Below are 22,066 nucleotides of genomic sequence, written 5' to 3' on the forward strand. Positions count from 1 at the left end.
AGAGGAAAAAAAGTGTTCCTATACAGGAGACAGCATGTGTGATGGTTTAGGGCAAGAACATAAATAATAAGAAGGAACAGCAAGAAATATGTCTAGAAAGGCCAGACTTTGTAAACCGTGAAATGAAATTCGACTTTATCCCAAGTGTGAAGAACTACTGCAATCTGTTAAACATGAGAGTGTTGAGATCAGATCAGATTTGTGGTTTCAGAAAATTCCTTTGACAGCAACAGTATGAAGAATGGACTGCAGGGCAAGAGTGGGATGAAGATAACAGAATAAGACTAGAAGCTTTGGTACCCATCCAGAGATGATTACATAACCAGAGAGAGAAGGGGAGAGACAGAGAGACAGAGACAGAGAGAGATGATGATGATGATGGCCTGACCTAGAATAATGGCAGTAGGGATGGAGAAAATGGATAGATTGAAGAGATGCTCATAAAGGCTGACTGACAAAATGTAATGATATATCATTGGAGGAGAATGAAGGAGAGGGAAGTGTAACATTTCTCGCTGAAGAGTTAGGTGAATAGTGACACTCTTCATTTATTCATTCATTCAACAAATGCTTATTGAGCACCTCCTATGTGCCAGACATTGTACCATGTGCTGTGCATAAGGTAGTGAACAACACAGATGATATCTCTGTTCTCAAGCAGTTTACGTTCTAATAGATGAAGATGGACAGTAAAGACAATGAACAAGTTGCTCAAGTACATGGTAGTAAGAATCATGGGATGAAAGGAGTGAGTGAAAGGAAGCCAGCTGACCGGTGTAGTGAGGGAAGACCTCTCTCAGGAGGTGACATCTGAGCTGAGACTTCAGAGATGAGAAGGAGACCGCCATAGGCAGACCTGGAGGAGAGAGGACGACACACGCAAAGACCCTGATGTGGGAAGAGGCTCAGCATAGTCAAGATACAGAAAGAAGGCTGATGTGGCTGATGCATAGGGAACAAGGCTGGGGAGGAAAGGTATAACTTCAGCGAGTTAGGCAAGGCTAGTTCCTGTTGGGGTTATCCACTGAGATGACTGAATGCAGGATGGGGAGCAAGATTGGGGTGGGAGGTGAGGTGAGGAAAATGATGTGTTTACTTTGGACACAGCTTTGTAGGAGCACATGGACTTCCACAGGACATGTCCAGGAAGAAACTGAAGTAAGCACCTTCTATGTGCCAGGCTCAGTCTGAGGGTCTAAAGACATAAAAGAGCAAGAAAACCTCCTGAACAGATTCCTGGAGCTCCCCATCTAGCAGTGGCAGCAGACGAGAAAACACAGGGTTTCTGTATCATGAAAGGCTGCTGACGCAGTTTGGTTTAAGTAAGGCAGCTTGAGAGGCTACTGGCTCACGCTGGAGGTCTGTCATCCTAAAACAAGTTGACTGCCCACATTACCATGAAGTGGGGGAAATGATTTACTCAACACTCCAGCGTACCAACGTCTGTAATGATTAGGATACTCATTAGCAACCAATGAGACAAATTACTAGACACATTAGCTACAGAAGAGAACTCATCAAGGTGGAAAAGAAATACGAAATTCCATCAACGTTAAGCAATATTTTTACATTCTCCTTGAGGGAAGTTAAGAATATATATGAAATTTCCAGACCAACCTTCAAAGCTTGGTGCAGTCTTTTAGCTAAAAAGGCAGGCGTGTTCCTTGCACAACAGACTGTTATAAAAAAGCAAAGTAATGTTAGTTTCATTTAATAGAAATTGAGTTACTCTACAGTAATACGTTTAAAAAAATTTTTTTTAAGTAACCATACCACTCTCCTCCCCATTCCTGGCTTTTCTTTAGAATGAAAGAGTGAATGAATGCTTAACCTGAATTTCAAAGCCTTATAATGTCATATTTGCATGGAACTTTAGCACAGTAATTATCCTTAGCCACAGGGAAAATAAAATTACCTGCCAAAGAAACTCTCACAGCCGCTGACTCATTTCCAGATCCCAGACACACCAACACCTACGCTTACATTGATAACTCCCTAGGGTGTACCATTGCTCCGTTTCTAGCATCTTTGACTACTGATGAATAGCTTGGGTCTAAAGACTGCAGAGGGGTTGCTCCAAATAGCTCATTAGGTAAGCAGGGGCACTGCAGCTCAGTTTAAAACCAGTTTTTCCAATGGAAAGATTTTCTCTTAAATGACTGGATTAGAATTTATAGGTTGATTAATTACATTAGAACCAGCACTTATAATCTAAATTCAGTCATCAAAAAAATACTACAATCTTTCAATTCTTTATTTTGAAATAACAAGTAAAGCAGAATAAGAAAAAGATAATAGACAAAAACATAAGCAAATTAATTATCCTTTAAGTAAAGTGAAAACAGCCAGGACTAGAAAATTCTGTAGGGGATAAATCTATTTATTGCAACACAATTATTTTTATCATCTTAAATCTGATCTCTAGGTAGGAATCTGACCAAAAGTGAAGAAATTTTATAATGAATTTTAGAGAACAGAACAAGAATAGTGACTTTCTCATGATGCCTTTCAGACTCTCTTAAGGAAAGCTAAAAGGCCTTTTGTGTAAGTGATTTAAGGGAAACAGAAAGAGAAATATATTAGAAACATGGAATCTGGGAGAAACATGAAAACAGTTATAGATTTGAAGCTGTCTGAGAAGAAATCAAGGATGAAAATTGATATTACCTATTTTTTTCTCAAAGTTATATTCAGCAAGCCTTAATCATTTGATTGAAAGTTTTATGCCCACTTTTAAGCTATTAAGCTTTTCAATCATCTCCCTCACCCCAGACTAAATGCAGAGAATCCTTTCTTTTCATAACCCTTTACCTTGTTCTCTGCTTTATGTTCTTAAACACACAATTTGTTCCTCATGAATATTTGGGGAGATGGTGGCATATGCAGTATAAGGAAGCTTGCTTTAAGACCCAACCCCAGCAGGGAAACTCAGGGAAATTCCTAAAAATCAGGGAGTCCACTGAAGTTCATTATGATGACCCAGTGTTCACAGTTGCCTGCTTCTTACCCTCTGTGTTCTTTACCAAAATTTACTCAGGCCTCTCCCCTCCCCCATACAGGCCCCTGAACCCTAGCTTGGCCCCCAGCCTGAGCAGATGCTGAAATGCAGAACGTGTCCCCTTTTCAGCTGGTCCTGAGAATCAGTTGACACAGCGAGACACATTTCCTGTCAACCCCCAACGATTATGCCCCCTTGCTTGTCCAACTTCCCTTTGAAAGTTTCTGCTAAGGTCTCTTTATCTCCTCCCCATAAAAGAAAAGCTTTTTCTGTTTGATTTTCAGACTCTTGTACATTTCTGAGACTCAACTATTCTCCCTATTGAAATAGTCTCTTTGAATAAAGCCTCTCCTTATCTAAGTCCAGATTTGACGGCTAGCAATCTTCCTACCGTGCATTTCTAAGATGTTAGAACTCAGATGGTTTTTCACGTCAAAAGCTATGCGTTGACATACTGTATTAGATTCCTTGTATATGAAATACCCAGGACAGGCAGATCTATCAACACAGAAAGTAAATTGGTAGTTGCCAGGGGCTGGGGGCTAGGGAGGAGTGGGGAGTGACTGTTAAGGGGCACAGGGTTTCTTTTGGGGCTGATGGAAATATCCTAAACTTAGATAGTGGTGACAGTTGCACAACTCTGTTAAGACATTAAAAAGCACTGAATTGCACACTTTGGGTGAATTTTATGGTACTTAAGTTATATCTCAATAAATATTAAAAAAAAACTGTTGTATTCCAATGGTAGACTGAAATAGAAAATGAAAGTGTGACATATCTTGAACTTTAAATTAAATTATAAGGTCTTTCTTTTACTTGATAAAATAATATATATTATAAGCCCTAATTTAGTATATAATTCAATGTCTATTTCCAAAAATGCTTCTTAGCTCAATGAAGTGAGAATTTGTACATCTCAATAAAGTTTTTCAAATATTACAGCAGGCAAGGTAAAAAGCAGTAAAATTGATGTAAAGATTAAAATATGAAATGGAGGGACTTCCCTGGTGGGCCAGTGGTAAAGAATCCACCTTCCAATGTATGGGACATGGGTTCAATCCCTGGTCAGGGAACTAAGATCCCACATGCCATGGGGCAACTAAGCCCGCGTGCCACAACTACTGAGCCCATGCACTCTGGAGCCCGTGTGCCACAACTAGACAAAGAAAACCCGCACAGCACGACTAGAGAGAAGCCCACACGCCGCAGTGAAGAGCATGCGCACCACATCGAAAGATCCCACGTGCCGCAACTAAGACCTGATGCGGCCAAAAAAATTAAAAAATAAAAAACAAATAAATATTAAAAAAAAGAAATGGGAAAAAATTAACTGGTTATATCATTGCCACTGGAATATTCTCAGAGCTAATTATGGAGGCTAATCTCTAATTCCTTTTTTTTTCTTGGCCATGCCACGCTGTACGCCTGTGGGATTTTAGTTCCCTGAACAGGGATTGAACCTGTTCCCCCTGCAGTAGAAGTGCAGAGTCTTAACCACTAGACTGCCAGGGAAGTCCCTGATGCATATTTTTTAATTGAAGAAGAAGCTTTTTTTCTTTCTTGGCCTATCTTTTAACAAATCAATCAGAGTCATATATTTTAAGCGGCATTTGGATCAACAGTCCTATTCTTGACACTGAAGAGAGGCTCAGAAGTTAAATGAAATAACATATGTGGAGGAAACGCCCAGACTTTAGTGAGTGCTTGCTCCCTGGGATATTTTCTGCAATTTAAAATATCAATAGTTGAGCATGGACTGTGTGATATATGCAGGTTTCAGTCTCTATTTACGCTGCAGCACTTTGGAGGGGTTGGTTGACATCATAGACCGTGGAGCCCAAGTGCCTAGGTTAGAATTCCGGCTCTACCACACTTTCCCTGGGTTACTTGGGGAAGGAACTTAACCTTCTGGTGCCTCAGGTTTGCCATGGGGGTAATAATAGTCCCTAATCATGGGATTGTTATGAGGCTTAAATGGGTTGGTATTTGTAAAGAGGTTAGCACAATGCTGAGCGTATAGTAAGTGCCTGATGAGTGTTTATTTAAAAATACAATTTGAGGCACCCTAATGGGGAGTTCACCCTCCAGAGATGGTAATTAAGATTTGAAAGATGAATCAGAGGCTCACCCTGGAGGAGGTTACCCTTAGACATCAGCTATCTTTAACTCACCGTAGAAGCTATTAATTGTCATGATGGATGTTAGATATGATTTTTCATTGGAGAAATGACAAGCTGTGTGGAGTACAGGTACTCCTACCCTGGCATTAATGGAGAAGCAGCCTGGAGCAAGCCCAACAGCCACCCAAAATTGGATATTTAGGATTCTGAACAACTTAGGATTGTTCATAACAATTTAGGATTGCTATTTAGGATTCCGAACAATCCTGTGTGTGTACGAGCACTTAAATTGCCTGACTCTGACTAGAATGGTCCCTGGATCCTGTCTTCCAAGAGTGTCTCCTTTCTCTGAATGCAATCTTTCTTGCAAGGTGTTCTTTGGGTTCCTAAAAGCACAGACTGCAGAGACCTGATTGAGAAGACAGATCAGCTTATATAACTGTGTTTTTGTCTGCTTGTTAATCCATGTGTCTCTCCAGGAACAGATTCAGTCTGGGACTTCTTTTCTTTTTGATAGTCCCTGTTCGCATCACCAAGAGGGAGGAGATCTGTAGTTCTGACCTGAGTTTAACTTTGGGAGGCCACTGCCAAAAATAACCAAATATGACGAATTACCACATGGGCTTAGGTCTGTGTTTTCAACAGGCTCCATAAAAATGCCAGTAAGAATGTAATATTTTTCTCTCTCAAGGAGTTGATGATCCAAACGTGGTAACAAGACAAATACAGAGTTAAACAGCAAAGGAAGACCTAAAAAGATAACTTCTTCCGGCCTCCATTTAACAATATTTGTTGAGCATATTGTGTGTACCATGGACTGTGCTGAGGTCTGTGAGGAGCATAAGGATGAAATCAGTCAGGATTCTGAGGTGAAAAGAGCTAGTCTTGAGATTTATTTAAAACAAGTGCAAAGTAACTCAGTTTATAAGCACTCAAGGGCTTACCTATGGCTAGCAGTAAGTCTTCAAAATGCCCAGACAATTCTCCTTTTATGCTGTCCTCAATGTCCTTCTGGCTGATATTTCTGTATTCATCAAATGCTAAAAAAAAAACCAGCATCACAAAAACATTTAAAGTATCCCAGTTGACCACACTTGAATATATTGTGGTTTTTGATTTGATATGCAGCAAATCAAGCTATTAAGTGGCAAGCTCAAAAACTCCTTTAAACCATCAAAAACTCAGCACAGAAGTTTTTGTTTTTTTATTACTTTTAAAAAATGTCATCTACAATAAAACCTGAACTTCATAGGCCATTTTCTTCAATGATCAATCTCTCTCTCTCTCTCCTCTTTTCCCTCCCCATTCCCAGGCTGTAAGCATTTAAAATAGCCTGAAAGGTTAAAAGGTAAATAATTTATCTAGTAAGGTAAGCTACTTTTAAATTATAGCAGCACCTGGGAAACAATGTGGTCATGAGTCAAATATGTTTTAAATCTGCTAAAGAAATCTTAATTATGAAGATTTCTTTGTGCTGAGTAAATCATTCCCTAAGGCAGCATAGCCTACTTCATACTTACTAGAAGGCATTCAAAGTACTTGATCAACATTTGCCCAAAAGCAAAACCTGTACATACGTCACCGAGCATGTAGGCATACTTTGTAAGCCAAGTATATTTTTTCCAAGTGAATTTCAAAAAAAGAAAATTTGGGGAGAGATCTAGGATTGTTTGGTTTTTATTTTTCAAATAAAGACATCCATAAAGCAACTATAATATACTATTGCCATTATTTTATAAAAAGGATGAAATTTTAATGCCCAAGTTTCCTCATTTTCCCATGAACTCGGCATAAGCGTAGTCATCACTGTGGTTGTTCTCTAGACCAGCACTGGGAAGCCACAGTCAGATGTCCCTAATAAGTGGAGATCTGGGCTTCTGGGTGCCGTTGCTTCCAGAATGACTCAGAGAGATGCATGAGTGAAGGGGTGGGTGCTTAGCTGTTCCATGTAATAGTTGGTCTGATAAAAAGAGTTCCCCCCCACCCATTTACCTTCATATCAGAAAAAGCTGAATGTTAATCTGCATTAATGCATTAACAAAGACTCACCCGCAATGCCTAGTTTTCCTGGAAAGTGGCTAACTAGGCAAGAGATGGGCTGGAAGCAGTGCAGTCAGGCTCCTCCATCCCACAGGAACACTCCTCTCTGCTCTCACCCCAGAGAGCTGCTCCTCTCTTCTCCCTGCCATCCCTCCCACTCCCACCCCCCAGGTTGTTTCCTGAAATGTTTGTACATAAAAATGGGAAAGCCATCACAATTTTTCACTTCGTTTTCCAGAACTATGTATGTTAAACCTTGAAATATTTGCAAAAACAATACAGTGCAAAAAAGGGTTGTAATGCGAGTCCATACTCAGTTTCAGTTGAGGAAAGCTCCTTAAACACAGGATCTCAGTGAAGGCATCTTCATCCGTGCCCCATTTGTTCTCACCAGCATTATAGAGAATCTGTTGGACAAGGGAGAAGACTTAAATGTTATTACAGACCCAATTCTGTCTCTTTCTGAGGAGGTGGAATGAGAAGAGGGGCAAGTTTATTTTACAGGTCATTGAGATCATCGATAATCCGTGTCTCTCACTTTTAGTGGACTGGAAATCTGACAGTTGTGTGGCAGGAGCCAGGGGAATAATAACCACCACTGGGGAAGGCAGAAAGGTGGGGTTAGGGGATCCCCAGGTGTCAGGCTTCTCCTCCAGACAGGATAGGAGACAGCATGACCCCAGCTGGTGCCGTGGAAGTGAGAACGCAGTCAGGAGGGAGAATTGTTAAAGGAGATGTTTTCTTTGCTCTGTTACCGACCTGGGCATCCTCTTTGGCCAGCTGCTCATTCACTTTCAGACCCTCATCTCTTCTGCCCTAGACAGGGAAGATAAAAGTGAGGGCAATCCTTTTAAAAATAAAAATTCCATCACTTGGCATTCCAACCAGCAGGGCATCTTAGAGCTGCTTCTTCAGTGGCAACCACGCAGCACAAAAGAATCAGGCACTTGGGGCTCTCGTTCTGGCACCGACTAGCCATGAAACCTGTAGCAAATCACAGTTTTCTGAGCCACAGTTTCTTCCCCTGAAAACTCAAATGTCTTAATGGAATCAAAAGACAAGCCACACACTGGGAGAAAAATATATGAAAACACATATCTGAAAACACATATCTGATACAGGACTTGTCTCTAAAACATATAAAGAACTCTTAAACCCCAACAATAAGATAACAAACAACCCAATTAAAAATGGGCAAAATATCTGACTAGACATCAGATACACAGATGGCAAGAAAGCACATGAAAAGGTACTCAACATCATAGGCCATTAGAGAACTGAAAATTAAAACAATACCCCTACACACCAATTAGAATGGATAAAATTCTAAACAGTGACAACACCAAATGCTGGCAGGGATGTGGAAAAACGGGAAATCTCATTCCTTGCCGTTGGAAATGCAAAATGGGACAGCCTCTTTGGAAGACAGTTTGGCAGTTTCTTACAAAACTAAACATACTTTTACAATACGACCCAGCAACTGTGCTCCTTGACGCTTACCCAAATAAGGTGAAATCTAATGTCCACAGAAAAACTTTCACATGAATGTTTACAGAAGCTTTTGTTCATAATTGCCCAAACTTGGAAGCAACCAAGCTGCCCTTCAACAGGTGAATAAACTGTGGCATATCCATGCAGTGCAATAGTACTCGGTGATAAAAAGGAAATGAGTTATCAAGCCATGAAGAGAGGCAGTCTGAAAAGCCTGCATACTGTATGATTCCAACTATAGGACAGTCTGGAAAAGGCAAAACTATAGAGATAAAGAGATCACTGGTTCCCAGGCGTTCAGAGGGAGAAAGAGAGGGCTGAAGAGCTGGAGCACAGATGATTTTTAGGGCAGTAAAACCATTCTGTATGATACCGTAATGGTGGACACAAGACATTACACATTTGTCAAAACCCATAGAATGTATAACATGAAGAGTGAATCCTAATGTAAACTATGGACTTTAGTTAATAATAATGTGTTGGGCTTCCCTGGTGGCGCAGCGGTTGAGAGTCCGCCTGCCGATCAGGGGACACGGGTTCGTGCCCCGGTCCGGGAAGATCTCACATGCTGCGGAGCGGCTGGGCCTGTGAGCCGTGCCCACTGAGCCTGCGCATCCGGAGCCTGTGCTCCGCAACGGGAGAGGTCACGACAGTGGGAGGCCCGCGTACCGCAAAAAAAAAAAAAAAGAAAAAAATAATAATGTGTCAGTTCATTCATTCATCATCTAATTCATCATCTAATTCTTTTGCCATTCATTCATCATCTAATTCATTCATCAGCTATAACCAATGGACCACACTAGTGCAGATGTTAACAACAGGGCTCACTGTGATGGGGGGAGGGGCATATGGGAGCTCTCTGTAGTTCCTGCTGCATTTTTCTGCAAATCTAAAACTGCTCTAAAAAATAAAGTCTATTAAAATAAACCAAAACCTCAAAGATTCCCCACTAACTCTACTGTTGAAGGCTCTGTGGCTAAGTGCGTGTGCTTGTACACAAATAATTCAGCACATTCTAGCAAGATGGGAGACGGAGAAGGAAAAGAAGATTGCTTGAATTATTTTGCAAATTATAGGTGAAACATTTGGCTATAATACTTTAAAAATGCACTTGTTCCAAACTAGTGGTTACCAGCAGGGAGAGGGAAGGGGGCAGGGGCATTATAGGAGTAGGGGAGTCAGAGGAACAAACTATCAGGTATAAAACACACTCTAAGGATATACTATAAAACACAGGGAATATAGCCAATATTTTATGATAACTATAAATAGAGTATAACCCTTAAACAGTGTGAATCACTATACTGTACACCTGTAACATATAATATTGTAGACCAACTATACTTCAATATAAATAAATAAATAATAAATAAAAAATTTAAAAATGCATTTGTTTCTATTTGCAAACATTAGGTCTTTGTATGTCTTCCTGATTTTTTTTTTAAACTACTCTTTTTTTTTCTTTTTTAATTTATATATTTTTGGCTGCGTTGGGTCTTCGTTGCTGCCCGCGGGCTTTCTCTAGGTGCGGCGAGCAGGGGCTACTCTTCCTTGCGGTGCGCGGGCTTCTTATTGTGGTGGCTTCTCTTGTTGCGGAGCACGGGCTCTAGGCACATGGGCTTCAGCAGTTGTGGCTCACGGGCTCTAGAGCGCAGGCTCAGTAGTTGCCGTGCACGGGCTTAGATGCTCCGCGGCATGCGGGATCCTCCCGAACCAGGGTTCGAACCCATGTCCCCTGCACCAGCAGGCGGATTCTTAACCCCTGCGCCACCAGGGAAGCCCCGGCCTGCCTGACTTCTGCATGAGTTCTTTTCTCGGTTTCTTTCAGTGCTGCTGCTACTCTGCTCTAACTAGTCATCCCTAGTTTGCCGCCTTCTTGTTCTCCTTTCATCATTCACTCTGCTCCAATAATAAAAACGCGGATGATCACTGGTATTAATTACAATAAGCCAGCACCACCACGTATTGATGTATTGATAACTTTCTCTGTGCTAAGTATTTCACACTCTTTCTCTCTTAATCTTCACAACACGCTCTGAGGCTGGTACTGTTATTATTTTAATTGTACAGATGTGAAATGAAGGCTTTGAGGCTTGACTTAAGGTAACTCGTCTCAGCATAGAAAGCTAGCAGGCAGCAGAGCAGCACCAGACTCCGGGTCTTATTCTGAAACCCTGCCCAGGAGCCTTGCTCTCCACTGCCTTCTGTGGGCGTGTGTGCTCACGTGCACACAAGCAGATCTGCACTTATGAACACAGACCTGTGGGATCGTATGTTTGCAGCGATACCTCATCAGTTGGGTTTGTAGGTTCAAACGTCATAAGGTTGTCACCATTGGAAACAACTGAAACCATAATTAGGATAAACTGTTCCTTAGTGGCATAATGCCTCACTTTGCCAAGTGCTGCTTCAACCCTCAGGCTGGGATGGTTGTTGGGATTTTCTCACACATTAAGGGCTGTGTAAACCAGCTGAAAGAGGCTGTTGAGATAGGGCTTAAATCATTTCCTCTCTTACACACACCTATGACTCTATCTCATCCTTGACCTCACCACCTTTTTTATAAAACCAAGAGCCTCCTAAGAAGAGACGGCAAGGTGTGGTCTCATTTGGTCACGTGGTGATGAATGGTTTAGCAGCTCTTCCAAAGGGGGCAAGGATGAAGTTCCAGCAAGCCACATTTTTTTCATCCTGAGACTGATATACCCATCTCTGAAGATAATTCATCTGTATCACGCTTCCTACTTAATTTAAGTGCTACCAAAAGAAATATATATTCTTTCAAGTCCAGAAGAAAATCAACATGTTCTTAAAAATGGAGACAAAATGGAAATGAACAATTATCTCCCTTCCAGATGAAGGTACAGAACATTTTCTAATGTATTAGGAAACCTGATCAAAATACATCTAATCCATATACTGTAAACAAAACAAGTAAACAAAACAAGATTTTTTTGGTTACATCACTATGTTACACCTTTATGAGGGTGGTTAAATATTATACTGCGTGGTGGCAATGCAAATGTAAGATGAACAAATCATTTCATAAGGAAAACTGCAATCTCATCGTCTCACTTTGGTTATTTTCAAACACCCTAAAAACTATTATTGACTGTGCAGCTTATTGGGGACTTCAAAAGTAAAAAAATAAAACCTTACATTTGCCAAAATCAACAGAGCTTTCCGGAAGTCACCAGATGTTTCAGAACTAATTTCATCTCCAAGACTCTTCTTATACACTGAAACCAGATAAGAATGAAATTAAGCCTTGATGAACTAAAAAATATTATTATAAAACACAGAAAAGCTTAAAATGTCAACATTGGCAAGGAATGAGTACCTGATAAAATAAATCTTGTTTCTTCTTTCTTAAAAAAATCTTTTAGTGCTCTTCTGATATGGATACATTCTTCTTGTAACTATTACTGCAGTGTGGGGTGTGATAGATGCACAAGAATAGAAACAACTGCCATTCTGGATCAAATCATGGTTCATTTTATCTGACAAAGGCACTAAGCAGGTATAGTGAGAAAGCTAGGATGGGCAAGCTGTTAGTTTGCCTTCCAATTTCTATTATGTCTGCCTTCCATAGGAATAGAGCCCTGGCCTTAAGCAAGATATAATGTACACAGCTTAAAGACCACATTCTCAGCTCTCCTCTTGGCAATGAAATGTAGGTAGACCTACGTGACATTGCTGGGAAATCTCCTTAATGATGGCTCATGCCAATCTTAGTCCCTTACTCCATCCTACTGCCTGGTGTGTAGATTGATCCCTGGAGCTTGGGCAGCCATCTTGGTCTATGCAGGACTATATCTGAGCAATGGCATAAAAATAAGCAGGAAGGGGCCTGGGTTCCTGAAAGTTTTGAGGCGCTGTCATGCCAGTCCTAGAATTGCCTATCTCCAGACTGCTTCTACATATGAGATAAATAAATGTTTATCTTATTTAAACCACTGCTATTTTTCTGTTTTATTGACTCTAACCCTAATCTTAACGCATACAGTTAGAATGTATTATTTGATAGCTCTCAAAAGTAAGAAAGCTTCCCAAACACATACTGTTTCCCCATACAAATGCCAACTGTGTGTTTGCATATTTTAGTACTGAATAGTTGTAGCTCCTTTTGCATAGCCTGTGATGTGCAGTGTCCACTGAATTTTAAATCTCTGTTCTGCTCCACCCATGGAGCAGTGATTCTCTTCGAGCCACTGTATACCTGGATGCAGCTGACACCAGGTGGCTATTTGAACTCCACCTGCATCATCCTCAAGACCGCTATAAAATTAGTCATATGAATGCTTGTCCTTTCAAATCAGTAAAAGACAACTATAGAAAGTGATGTGAGATTATCTAATAAAAAGAACTGTGTTGAGAGAGAAATTCTTCCAGTGTGATTTTAATAAGTCTCTTTTTATGAAATCTATAATTTCCAGAGCAATTGAAGTAAACAAAATCCACTATAAAGAGATTATTTATCTAAGTAATAATAACATTTAGTAGGCATCACTTTCCCTAATAGTCATGTTATTGTTACATCTCTCCTTCCTTCACTCTATGAAATTTTTTTTTTGATTTAAAAATATCAAGCCAAAAAAATTAAGCTCTCAATTGTTAGAATTTGGGGAAGTATTTTATAATTTTAAAATTATCTACATGAGTCTCACACAGCCTCCCACGCCTCTCCTCTACCCCAGGTATTTTGCAGGAAACTAGACTAAAAATATGAAAATTATTTCGATGCAAGTTGAAAACTACCTTATGCATTTTGAGAGACAATAGGGTACAGAAAAACAGATACAATGTTTGAATAGTGCAGAAGCTGAACTTAGAGTTCTTGATCCTGATTCAATGTTCTCTCTCTCTTTAGAATACTGGAAAGAGTTCAGAATTTAGTTCTCTATTAATTTAGGTGCTATTGTATCATTGTAGTGTGTGAGCCACTCAGTATGCCTGGTCCTTTCATGAGGGCCAAGTTGATAGGTCCCCTGATGGATTTCTAATGCATGGGTCACCACTGCACATTACATGATGCCATCACTGTTGCTACAGTTGACTGCATCAGGGCTGGCATCTGACTATAAGTGGCCAGCTGTCTACAAGGTGACCTGGTGGGAGAACTTTGCTCAAAAGAAGGCTCTCTACTAGACAGTGCCTTTCTGAGCCCACTGAATCTTCTCTTAGGGAGTGAGATGTACAGAATTTTTTAAAAAGAGTAACAAAGAAGTGGAAAGACCCCCAGAAATAAGGCACAAGACACAAGTCAAGAATAACAGCCAGAAACCATGGGCAAATAGAAACCTTGAGTAGACAAACGTCATGTGGTAAGGGAAGAGAAGTTTCTTGGTGGCGTCAAGAACAGTAGAGGCAGAGAGGGAGGGCAAAGAGTTACTAGGATGAAGATGTGTACAGGGAGCAATGGATGTCTGATGCTGAGGGAGTGACTAGACAGCTGGGTCCCTAGCTGTGTCCTGAATCTCTGTACAGCTTGGCTACACCTGATTGAGACTATTTCTTTCTTTTACTTCTTGTGTATCATGAATCCCTACTTACCAAGGGGACCTAGATGCAGTTCAATTCCTTGTAGCCTTAGAGAACTTAACTCACACAAATATCAGAGCATCTGGTAACTTTGACAATGACCACTTGTCAGATTTGCAAAACAACAGTCCTAAATGCTACGACACTCACTTGGCTTTTAAGATCCCAGATCTCAATCTTAAGGATATTCATTCAATGAATATTTGAATTTATCCCCCACTGTTCTGGGCACTGGAGATACAGCAGTGAGCAAAACAGACAAAAATCGCCCCCTTCATAGAGCTTACATCCTAGGGTTGTTCGTACATAAATGCTGAACTCCAGGGAGAATCTTGGGGCCAGTCAACTCATGGAGCAGTAACTCTTCTAAGAAACACAAGGAAGTAACATAGCATCTGGGGGTAGAGCCCCTGGATCTGATGATTTTTTTACATGTACATCTTGTTGAACTGAGGGAACCAAATATGTGAAACACCTACAATGTACCCATTTGTGCCCATTATTAAGCAATTATCTCATCTACCCCAAATTTGCCCTTCTGTACCTTGCTTTGTGGAGCTGGGGTTGGGACACTGCAAATAACATTTCTCTTTTATCCCCCATCCTCCACCTCCCTGTCAGTTTCCACCAATGGGGGAAGTAGAGGGAGATGAGATGGAAGGCAGGAGGAGGAAGGAAGGACATGCTATTATTGGCTTGTGATTCACATCAGTGTCAACCCAGTGACAGGCTTTCACCCTGACAGCAGCAGTTGGCTCCAGGCTCCTAGAACAAGTCACCTGTTTACATGCCCATGGAGGTACTAGCTCCAGCTAGATGGAGGCCCTTTCCCTTCACAGAGATCTGAACTCCAATTCCTAGGGCCTCTCCTCTGAGTCCCTGAAGTACCAACACCAGAAAGTGGTGCCCTCCTCTGAGCTTCTAGTTTCTGAAAATCCCCGTCTCTTCCTTTGTCGTCCCAGGATTATACCTGGGGATTATACCTCTGAGCTGTGTTTCCGTTTTGCTTTTTCAGTCCTCCAAAAATGTACTTAAGCAATTCTCTACATTAAATTCGCTCTGTTAAAATACCTAGTGCGTTTCTGTTTTTCTGACTATACCTCATTAGCATACCAACAATAAAACAGGCACTTACCTATCATTGAGCTATTTACCTTCTAATGGAAATTTCTCAAAGTAACCTCTTTAACACCCATCTGGGGGCCAGTATATCCATTTTTTGTACCTTTCCTACCGCAGAAGTTTCCTAATACACAGCTGACCACCCTGATACAAAAACATAGAAACCATGGCTCCCTTAAGGTACTTGGAGGTGGTGACAGGGAGTTGTTTAATAAGAATTGGGCTGGTCTTTGTCCCTGGCTCCTGGGAGGTAACTTCTAAATGCTTACAATTTCCCCAATAATAAGAATTTCGTTGTTATTCATGAAGGGTGCCCTGAAAAACACCTGAGTTTATGCCAACAAGATGACTCCGGATGGAGCTTGGTCACACCAGAAAGATCAACCAATGTGACTAAAGGGTTAAGGCTTTGAGCCACATGCTATCAGTCTGACATCTAGCGGGAGGAGGGGACTAAAGATGGAGTTCAGTCACATGGCCAGGGATGGAGTCAATCATGACTGTGTAATAAAACCCCACTAAAAACCCTGGACACCACAGATCAAGTGAGCTTCCCTGGCTGGCAGTTAGACAGGGCTGGGCTGGGAGGGGGATGCACCCTGAAGACATGGAAGCTCTGCGTTCAGGACCCTCCCAGACTTTTCCCTATGCATCTCTTCACTCCACCAGTCTTTATTTACATTCTTTATAGAAAACCATAATTGTAAGTATAGAGCTTTCTTGAGTTCTGTGAGCCATTCTAGTGAGTTCTTGAACCTGAGGGGCTAGTAAGAATCTGTTGCCATTTGGTCAGAAGCGCATGTGGCCTGGGAACACCTGAGCTTGTGGCTGGTGTTTGAAGTCGGAGTAGTTTTGTGGGGACTGTGCCCTTAACCTGTGAAGTCACCCTAACCGTGGGTTGTTAGTGTCAGAATTGCATTGCAGGGGCTTTCTACTTTTTACACAGCTAACAGACTATTAGGGCTTTAGCTAATTATACTGAAGCCACATGCTCAACACATCCTCTAAATGGTTCATCTAATTTCCCACACCAAAAATCATGAGCGGTTTTTAACACATAATATGAATATACAATGATTTGAGTGTCTTACATTGATGAAAATGGTTGATTCAATTAAGCAGTGATAGCTGAGAGTGAAATCCACTATAGCTGTAATGTTATAAATGCAAAGCATTAATGCCATTGTTATGTAGCAGTTCCCAGCTCAGATCATACTAAAATTTTCTTCAAAAATCCACAGTCCTTAGCCCATTTTAGAATGTGTCTTCCTTTTTAGTCTTGCTTCCCTCAAAACCACTTGTGAGGAAAGATTGGTGGGTTTCTGGGAAAGGCAGCATTGGCTCCTATAGGTGTGAACAGGGGTAAAGGTAAGCAGAAAATAAGATCACCTGTATAGTAGGCTTGGCCAATCTCTTTCATCTGCCTGCTTGTCCTGGTGGTTAAGATTTCAATCAGTGCATCTTCATTTGTTCCCGTGCCCTAAGAAGAAAAAGGAAATCTATTTTTAGAACACTTTAAAAAAAACCTAGTTTCATGCATTGCGGTCTTAACATCTTGTTTTCTATAGGTGAAAAGAACAGTTTTTAGTCAATCAACATAAGGTCCTCTATTGCTCTAAAGTGGTTTTCTAATTTTCCATATATTTTAGTATTAAAATAACATGAATCATCTGAAGTTAACTGATATTACGCTTCTAAAGAAAATGTCCTACTCTAGTGTAAAACTCCTTTGAATAATTCCAGGAAGAAGTAGTATAACGGGAAAGCCTATGTCATTCAGTACCAAAAGTGAGCATTCAAATATGTCATTGTATTTAGAAAGGGCTCTGCAATTCTTTTGAATGAGACCATTCTTGTACCAATGCACCTGGTTGGTCAGCATGGATCCTCCTCTTCATTCAGGGAGATTTTTAAAGCCTCAGTAATGTATGTCATGAGCCTAGTTGGTTTGGGGACTAGTGTTTCCTGCGTCTTGGTTTATACTGAGGTCACTGAATCACACTGAGACTTCAACAGAAGCCATTTACGTTAGGACTTGACCAAATAAGGCCGACGTAGCAGAAGAAAAGAGGCTGAATTCTGTCCCTCTGTGACAGATTCCTAGTTCCCCCCAATAGCTCTCCTTTTCAAATTACTTATTTATTTATTTTGTTAGTTACTTATTTTTAAATAAACTTTTTTTGGGCTTTTTGGTTGTTCTTTTTTAAAATTTTATTGGAGTATAGCTGATTTACAGTGTTGTGTTAGTTTCAGGTGTACAGCAAAGTGATTCAGTTATACATAAACATATATTCATTCTTTATCAGATTCTTTTCTCATATAGGTTATCACAGATTATTAAGTAGAGTTCCCTGTGTTATACAGTGGGTCCTTGCTGGTTATCTATCTTATATATTGTAATGTGTGTATGTTAATCCCAAGCTCCTGATTTATTTTAGAGCAGTTTTAGGTTTAGGGCAAAACTGAGAAGATCCAGTATCTCTTTTATCTTCCTTGATTAGTCATAGAACCCCCATTTTTTAACTTAGCACAAAGCTAAACAAATAAATAGCATATTTCTCAGCTTCCCTTAGAGATAGGTTTATCCATATAACTAAATTCTGATCGATGGAATATATGTGAAGCATCACGTACAATTTCAGAGAGTCCTTAAAGAGAAAGGATGAACACGTCTTTGTCTCTTACTTTTTTCAGTTGACTGCAATAAAGATATAATGGCTGGATGTTGAGCTGCCATCTAGCCAAGAAGCGGAATCTACAGGCTGAAGATGGCAGAACCTCAAGACTGAAGGTCTGATAATGATGGTTCCATGATACCCAGGTCTGGGTTGCTTCCTTTGGAATTCTTTTACATAAGAGGGAAACATTTCTAATCCTTGCTGGCGAATCTAATTCTTACCATTTCACCTGCTAAACTCTCCCCCATGTGACAGCCATAGAAATGCCCTGCTGAGATTTCATGTCAAGAGAATACACTGCCAAGAATGTAGTTAGTTGGCAGCCTCCAACTGCCACACCTTTGGATCTGTCACACAGTTCACACTAAGGTCATGCTTTCTCCAGGCTGCTCTCAGCCATGACTGCGCATGGAAGGGGAACTGGAGCTGGGCCATTCCTGCCCCACGTAGGACCCTCCAAAGGGCACACTTTGCTCAGGGGCTCCCCATCAGCTTGCCGTGGCTTTCTTACAGCAGCACTACAGACTGAGGCTCTTCCGTCCCTCTCTCCTTTCACAGGTGTCAGACCTGTACTGCAGTCAGAAGTTTCACCCCACCTACCCTGCTCTGTCTCTTCTTTATCCTTCACAAGGATTTCCCCCAATAAATCTCTTGTACATTTAATTCCATCTTGCCATCTACTTCTTGCCATCACACCTCTTCCACAGAAAAGAAAATAACTCCTGTCTCTGATGGGAAGGCAGAACCTTGCTTCAGACCTGGACTCCTTCCTTTCCCTCCTTCCTGTCAACAAATATGTTGAGCACCTATCTCATTGCAGGCTTTCCTCTAGGAAGAGAGGAGGTTCCTCGAGTGATGAGGTTCCCTGATATGATGGAGGTTTGCCTTTCAATTGGATGGAAAAAAAAAAAAAAGTAAATCAACAAAACACCAAATACGTAAAATACCAACATGTAAAATACCAAAAAATTAACAAGATAATTTTAGATAGTAATAGATAGCGATTTAAAAAATTAAACTGAATGAATTAATAGAAAATATCTGGAAGAAAATCATTCCTGAGGGAAAGAATGTCACATATAAAGACCTCAAGATAGGAATAAGCTGAGAATGTCCAAGGAGCAGCGAGAAGGCCAGTACAGCTACAGCACTGAATTGGGGTGGCCGGCAGTGGAGGAGAGGGTGTGATGATCAGTTTTATGTGTCAATCTGGCCAGGCTACAGTCCTGTTATTCAATCAAACAGTAATCCAGTGTTGCTCTGAAGGTATTTTGTAGCTAAAGTCCATTATCAATTGACTTTAAGTAAGGGTGAGTACCTTAGATATTCTACGTGAGCCTAATTCAGTCAAAAAGCCTTAATTAAGAGCAGAGCTGAGGCTTCTCTGAAAAAGCAGAAATTCTACCTGTGGGCAGGAGCTCCAGCTTGTGCTAAGAGTTCCAGCCTGCCCTACAGATTTCAGATTTGCCTAGCAAGCTGGATAATCGTGTAACCAATTCCTTGCAATCAGTCTCTTACTCTATACCTCCTGCCTACTGGTTCTGCTTTTCTGGGGAATTCTGACTGATACAGACAGAATTTTAAAAAGCCGTAGAGATAGACAGGAGCCAGACTCTGTTGGGTGATGAAGGTCATGATAAGGAGTTTGGATGTTCAGTAGTCAAAACCACTGGAGATTTATGCAGGTAAATAGTATAATCTGATTCTAAAAGTAAATTTATACAAATAATTTTGGCTATTCTGTGGTGAATGGATTTGAGGAGGGCAAAAATAGAGGCAAAGGGACCAGTTCCGGGGATACTGATATGGTCCAGTCAAGAGATGATAATGGTTGAACGGGAATGAAAGCAATGGATCTGGAAGGAGGGACATGCACACATTTTTGATGGATTCTGGAGTGGAGCTAATGGGCTTGCTGATAGATTTGGGAGCTTTGAAGTGTGAGAGAAGGCAAGGGATCAAGGATAGTTCTAGGTTTTTGACCTAAGCAATGGGGTTAATGATGGTGCCGTTGACTCAATAACAACAAAATTAAGAATTTGACACCTCAGGTCAAAAAAACAAACAAAATTAGGCTCTGACCATATCCTTTCAGGCCAGGAACATGTGGGCTTAAGGTCCCACAACTGCTTCCCATTTCAGGGTTATTCTACTAATTGGAGAGCACAGAATCTCCAAATCCATCACATTTACACCCATATCTCAAGTGTGCACCAGAAGAAAGTCACTCTTTCTGATAATCAAGTGCTGGGCAGAAACAGCTTGTGCAGGTCTCGTACCTTCATGGATTTCTTCAACTGTTTCGCATCAAACACTGCCGGTGGGGTCACGAGGGCCACCATGAGACACTTAAGGTGGCCAGAGAGATCACCCTTCAAGTCATCTTTCAGTTTCTAAAATTAAAAACCCAAAGAGAAAAGTATGAAATACTTCTCCTTTCTCTTCCTCCAAAGTCACCTAGTGAAAGACAAACACGAATGTATGAATTCAGACAAAAACATGCCCATCCACAGGAGATAAACAGAAATGGTGAAAATATTTCTATGGATATTAGTCTGCATTTTATGATCACTTCCAAAATGTTCTGTTTTATAGATAGTTTTCTGAAGGGAAGCCAGTGAAGAAGGTTCTCTGAGGGCCAGATAGGAACTGTGTATTAAAATGCATTTCCCAGGCCCTTGATGCTCTCAATGCTTGGGTTGGGGTGAGGGAAGAGGAAGGGGAGGAGAAGCCCCGTAATTCACACCCAGCTTCACTGGGAGGTGCTCTAATCCTGCCTTGCTTCTCAGTAACTGCCAAAGAGTTTTGAAGGGAAAAGGGGAGGGAAGACAGTGCTTGGTCATTTGCCTCTGGTAAGAGCGTGGAACTAGGAAGCATCAAAAGCAGTTTTCTGGCAACAGTAGGGGAAACCCGAAATGTAGTAATAGGGGGACCTTACTTACTGATGCTCTCCTTCAGGAGTGTTTTCATACATTACATAAGTACAGTCCATCTCCCCTGCTTGAAGGCAGGTAACATGGTTTCTGTTTTTGATATCCAAAAGAGTGTTATTGAATAATTATATTTCCTGCTCTTGATTATTTTCAGCTCTGAAACAGAGGCTGGAAGCCTCCCAGACTGCTATGACAATGTGGGTACAGACCAACATCTTCCATGACACTTGGGGGCCCAGCAGGGGCATGCTCCTGCCAAAACAAATGGGATGGAGCCACTGTAGTCATCATGGGGTGTTTCCTCTCCAAATGCTAAATTCCACCCCTATCTGTCCTCAACCCAAGACTTTCCAACTGAATCTTACTTCACATGCTCTCATTCTGTCCCACTGTGAGACATGGGTGTCACCCTTCAGCTCCATCCTTCCTCCATATTTTGGAAATCCTGAAAGGCCAATGGATCGCTCACAATCCCTGTACATGAGTATGCTGCCTTGCCCAGAAGCTTGGCAATTCAGTTAAGTTGACAAAAGTTTACGGGGCACCTGCTCTGTGTTAGGCACTTAATTGGTGAGTTAGACACAATCCTTACCCCTAGGAAATCACTCCCTAATGAGAAAAACAGAAATAGTCAAAGTTAAGTTTCAATATAATATGTTAAGTATCTAACAAAGGGAACCCAGAGAAGGGTGTCTTAATGGAGCCCAGGGGCTCAGAGAACACTGTCAGGTGATGCCTCAGCTGCCTTGGATGGTCACTACACACTCTCAATTCTGGACCCAATACCTGACTGGTTTGTGTTTCCACGCTTTCCCCTACACAGTTCATTAGCCACAGAAGCTAAAATAATCTTCAAAAAATATAAATTAGGTTATAATATTTCCTTTCTTACAAACCTCCAATTGTTCCCTATTGTTCTTAGAATAAAATCTAAACTCTGCACCAAGATCCCAAGGTCCAGCATGTTCTAAGCCTCTCTTCAACCTCATCTCTTCCCTCTGTCACCCTTTACTGTCTATACTCCTGCCATATTAGAACTCTTCCTGTTTCTTAAGTACTCCCAGCTTGTTTTTGCCTCAGGGCTTTTGCATTTGCTGGCCATTCTGTCTGAAATGCTCTTCCCCAGATCAAGCAGAGCAGAAG

General features: G+C 41.1%; 1 protein-coding gene across 3 annotated transcripts in view; it reads right to left on the minus strand.

The window, feature by feature from the left end:
* Positions 1-22,066, minus strand: part of ANXA3 (annexin A3) — a 60,676-nt gene that overhangs the window by 11,880 nt on the left and 26,730 nt on the right. For all 3 annotated transcript variants that reach the window (XM_082638378.1, XM_082638376.1, XM_082638377.1), the window contains exons 5-11: positions 20,270-20,383; positions 16,702-16,792; positions 11,809-11,888; positions 7,918-7,974; positions 7,472-7,565; positions 6,063-6,158; positions 1,618-1,676 (exon numbers count right to left, since the gene is read on the minus strand). In XM_082638378.1, the coding sequence (XP_082494504.1) occupies positions 1,618-1,676; positions 6,063-6,158; positions 7,472-7,565; positions 7,918-7,974; positions 11,809-11,888; positions 16,702-16,792; positions 20,270-20,383 (591 nt within the window). The remainder of the gene's footprint in view (positions 1-1,617; positions 1,677-6,062; positions 6,159-7,471; positions 7,566-7,917; positions 7,975-11,808; positions 11,889-16,701; positions 16,793-20,269; positions 20,384-22,066) is intronic.

The sequence above is a fragment of the Mesoplodon mirus genome, assembly GCF_964341445.2.
Source record: "Mesoplodon mirus genome assembly, chromosome: 2".
NCBI lineage: Eukaryota > Metazoa > Chordata > Mammalia > Artiodactyla > Ziphiidae > Mesoplodon > Mesoplodon mirus.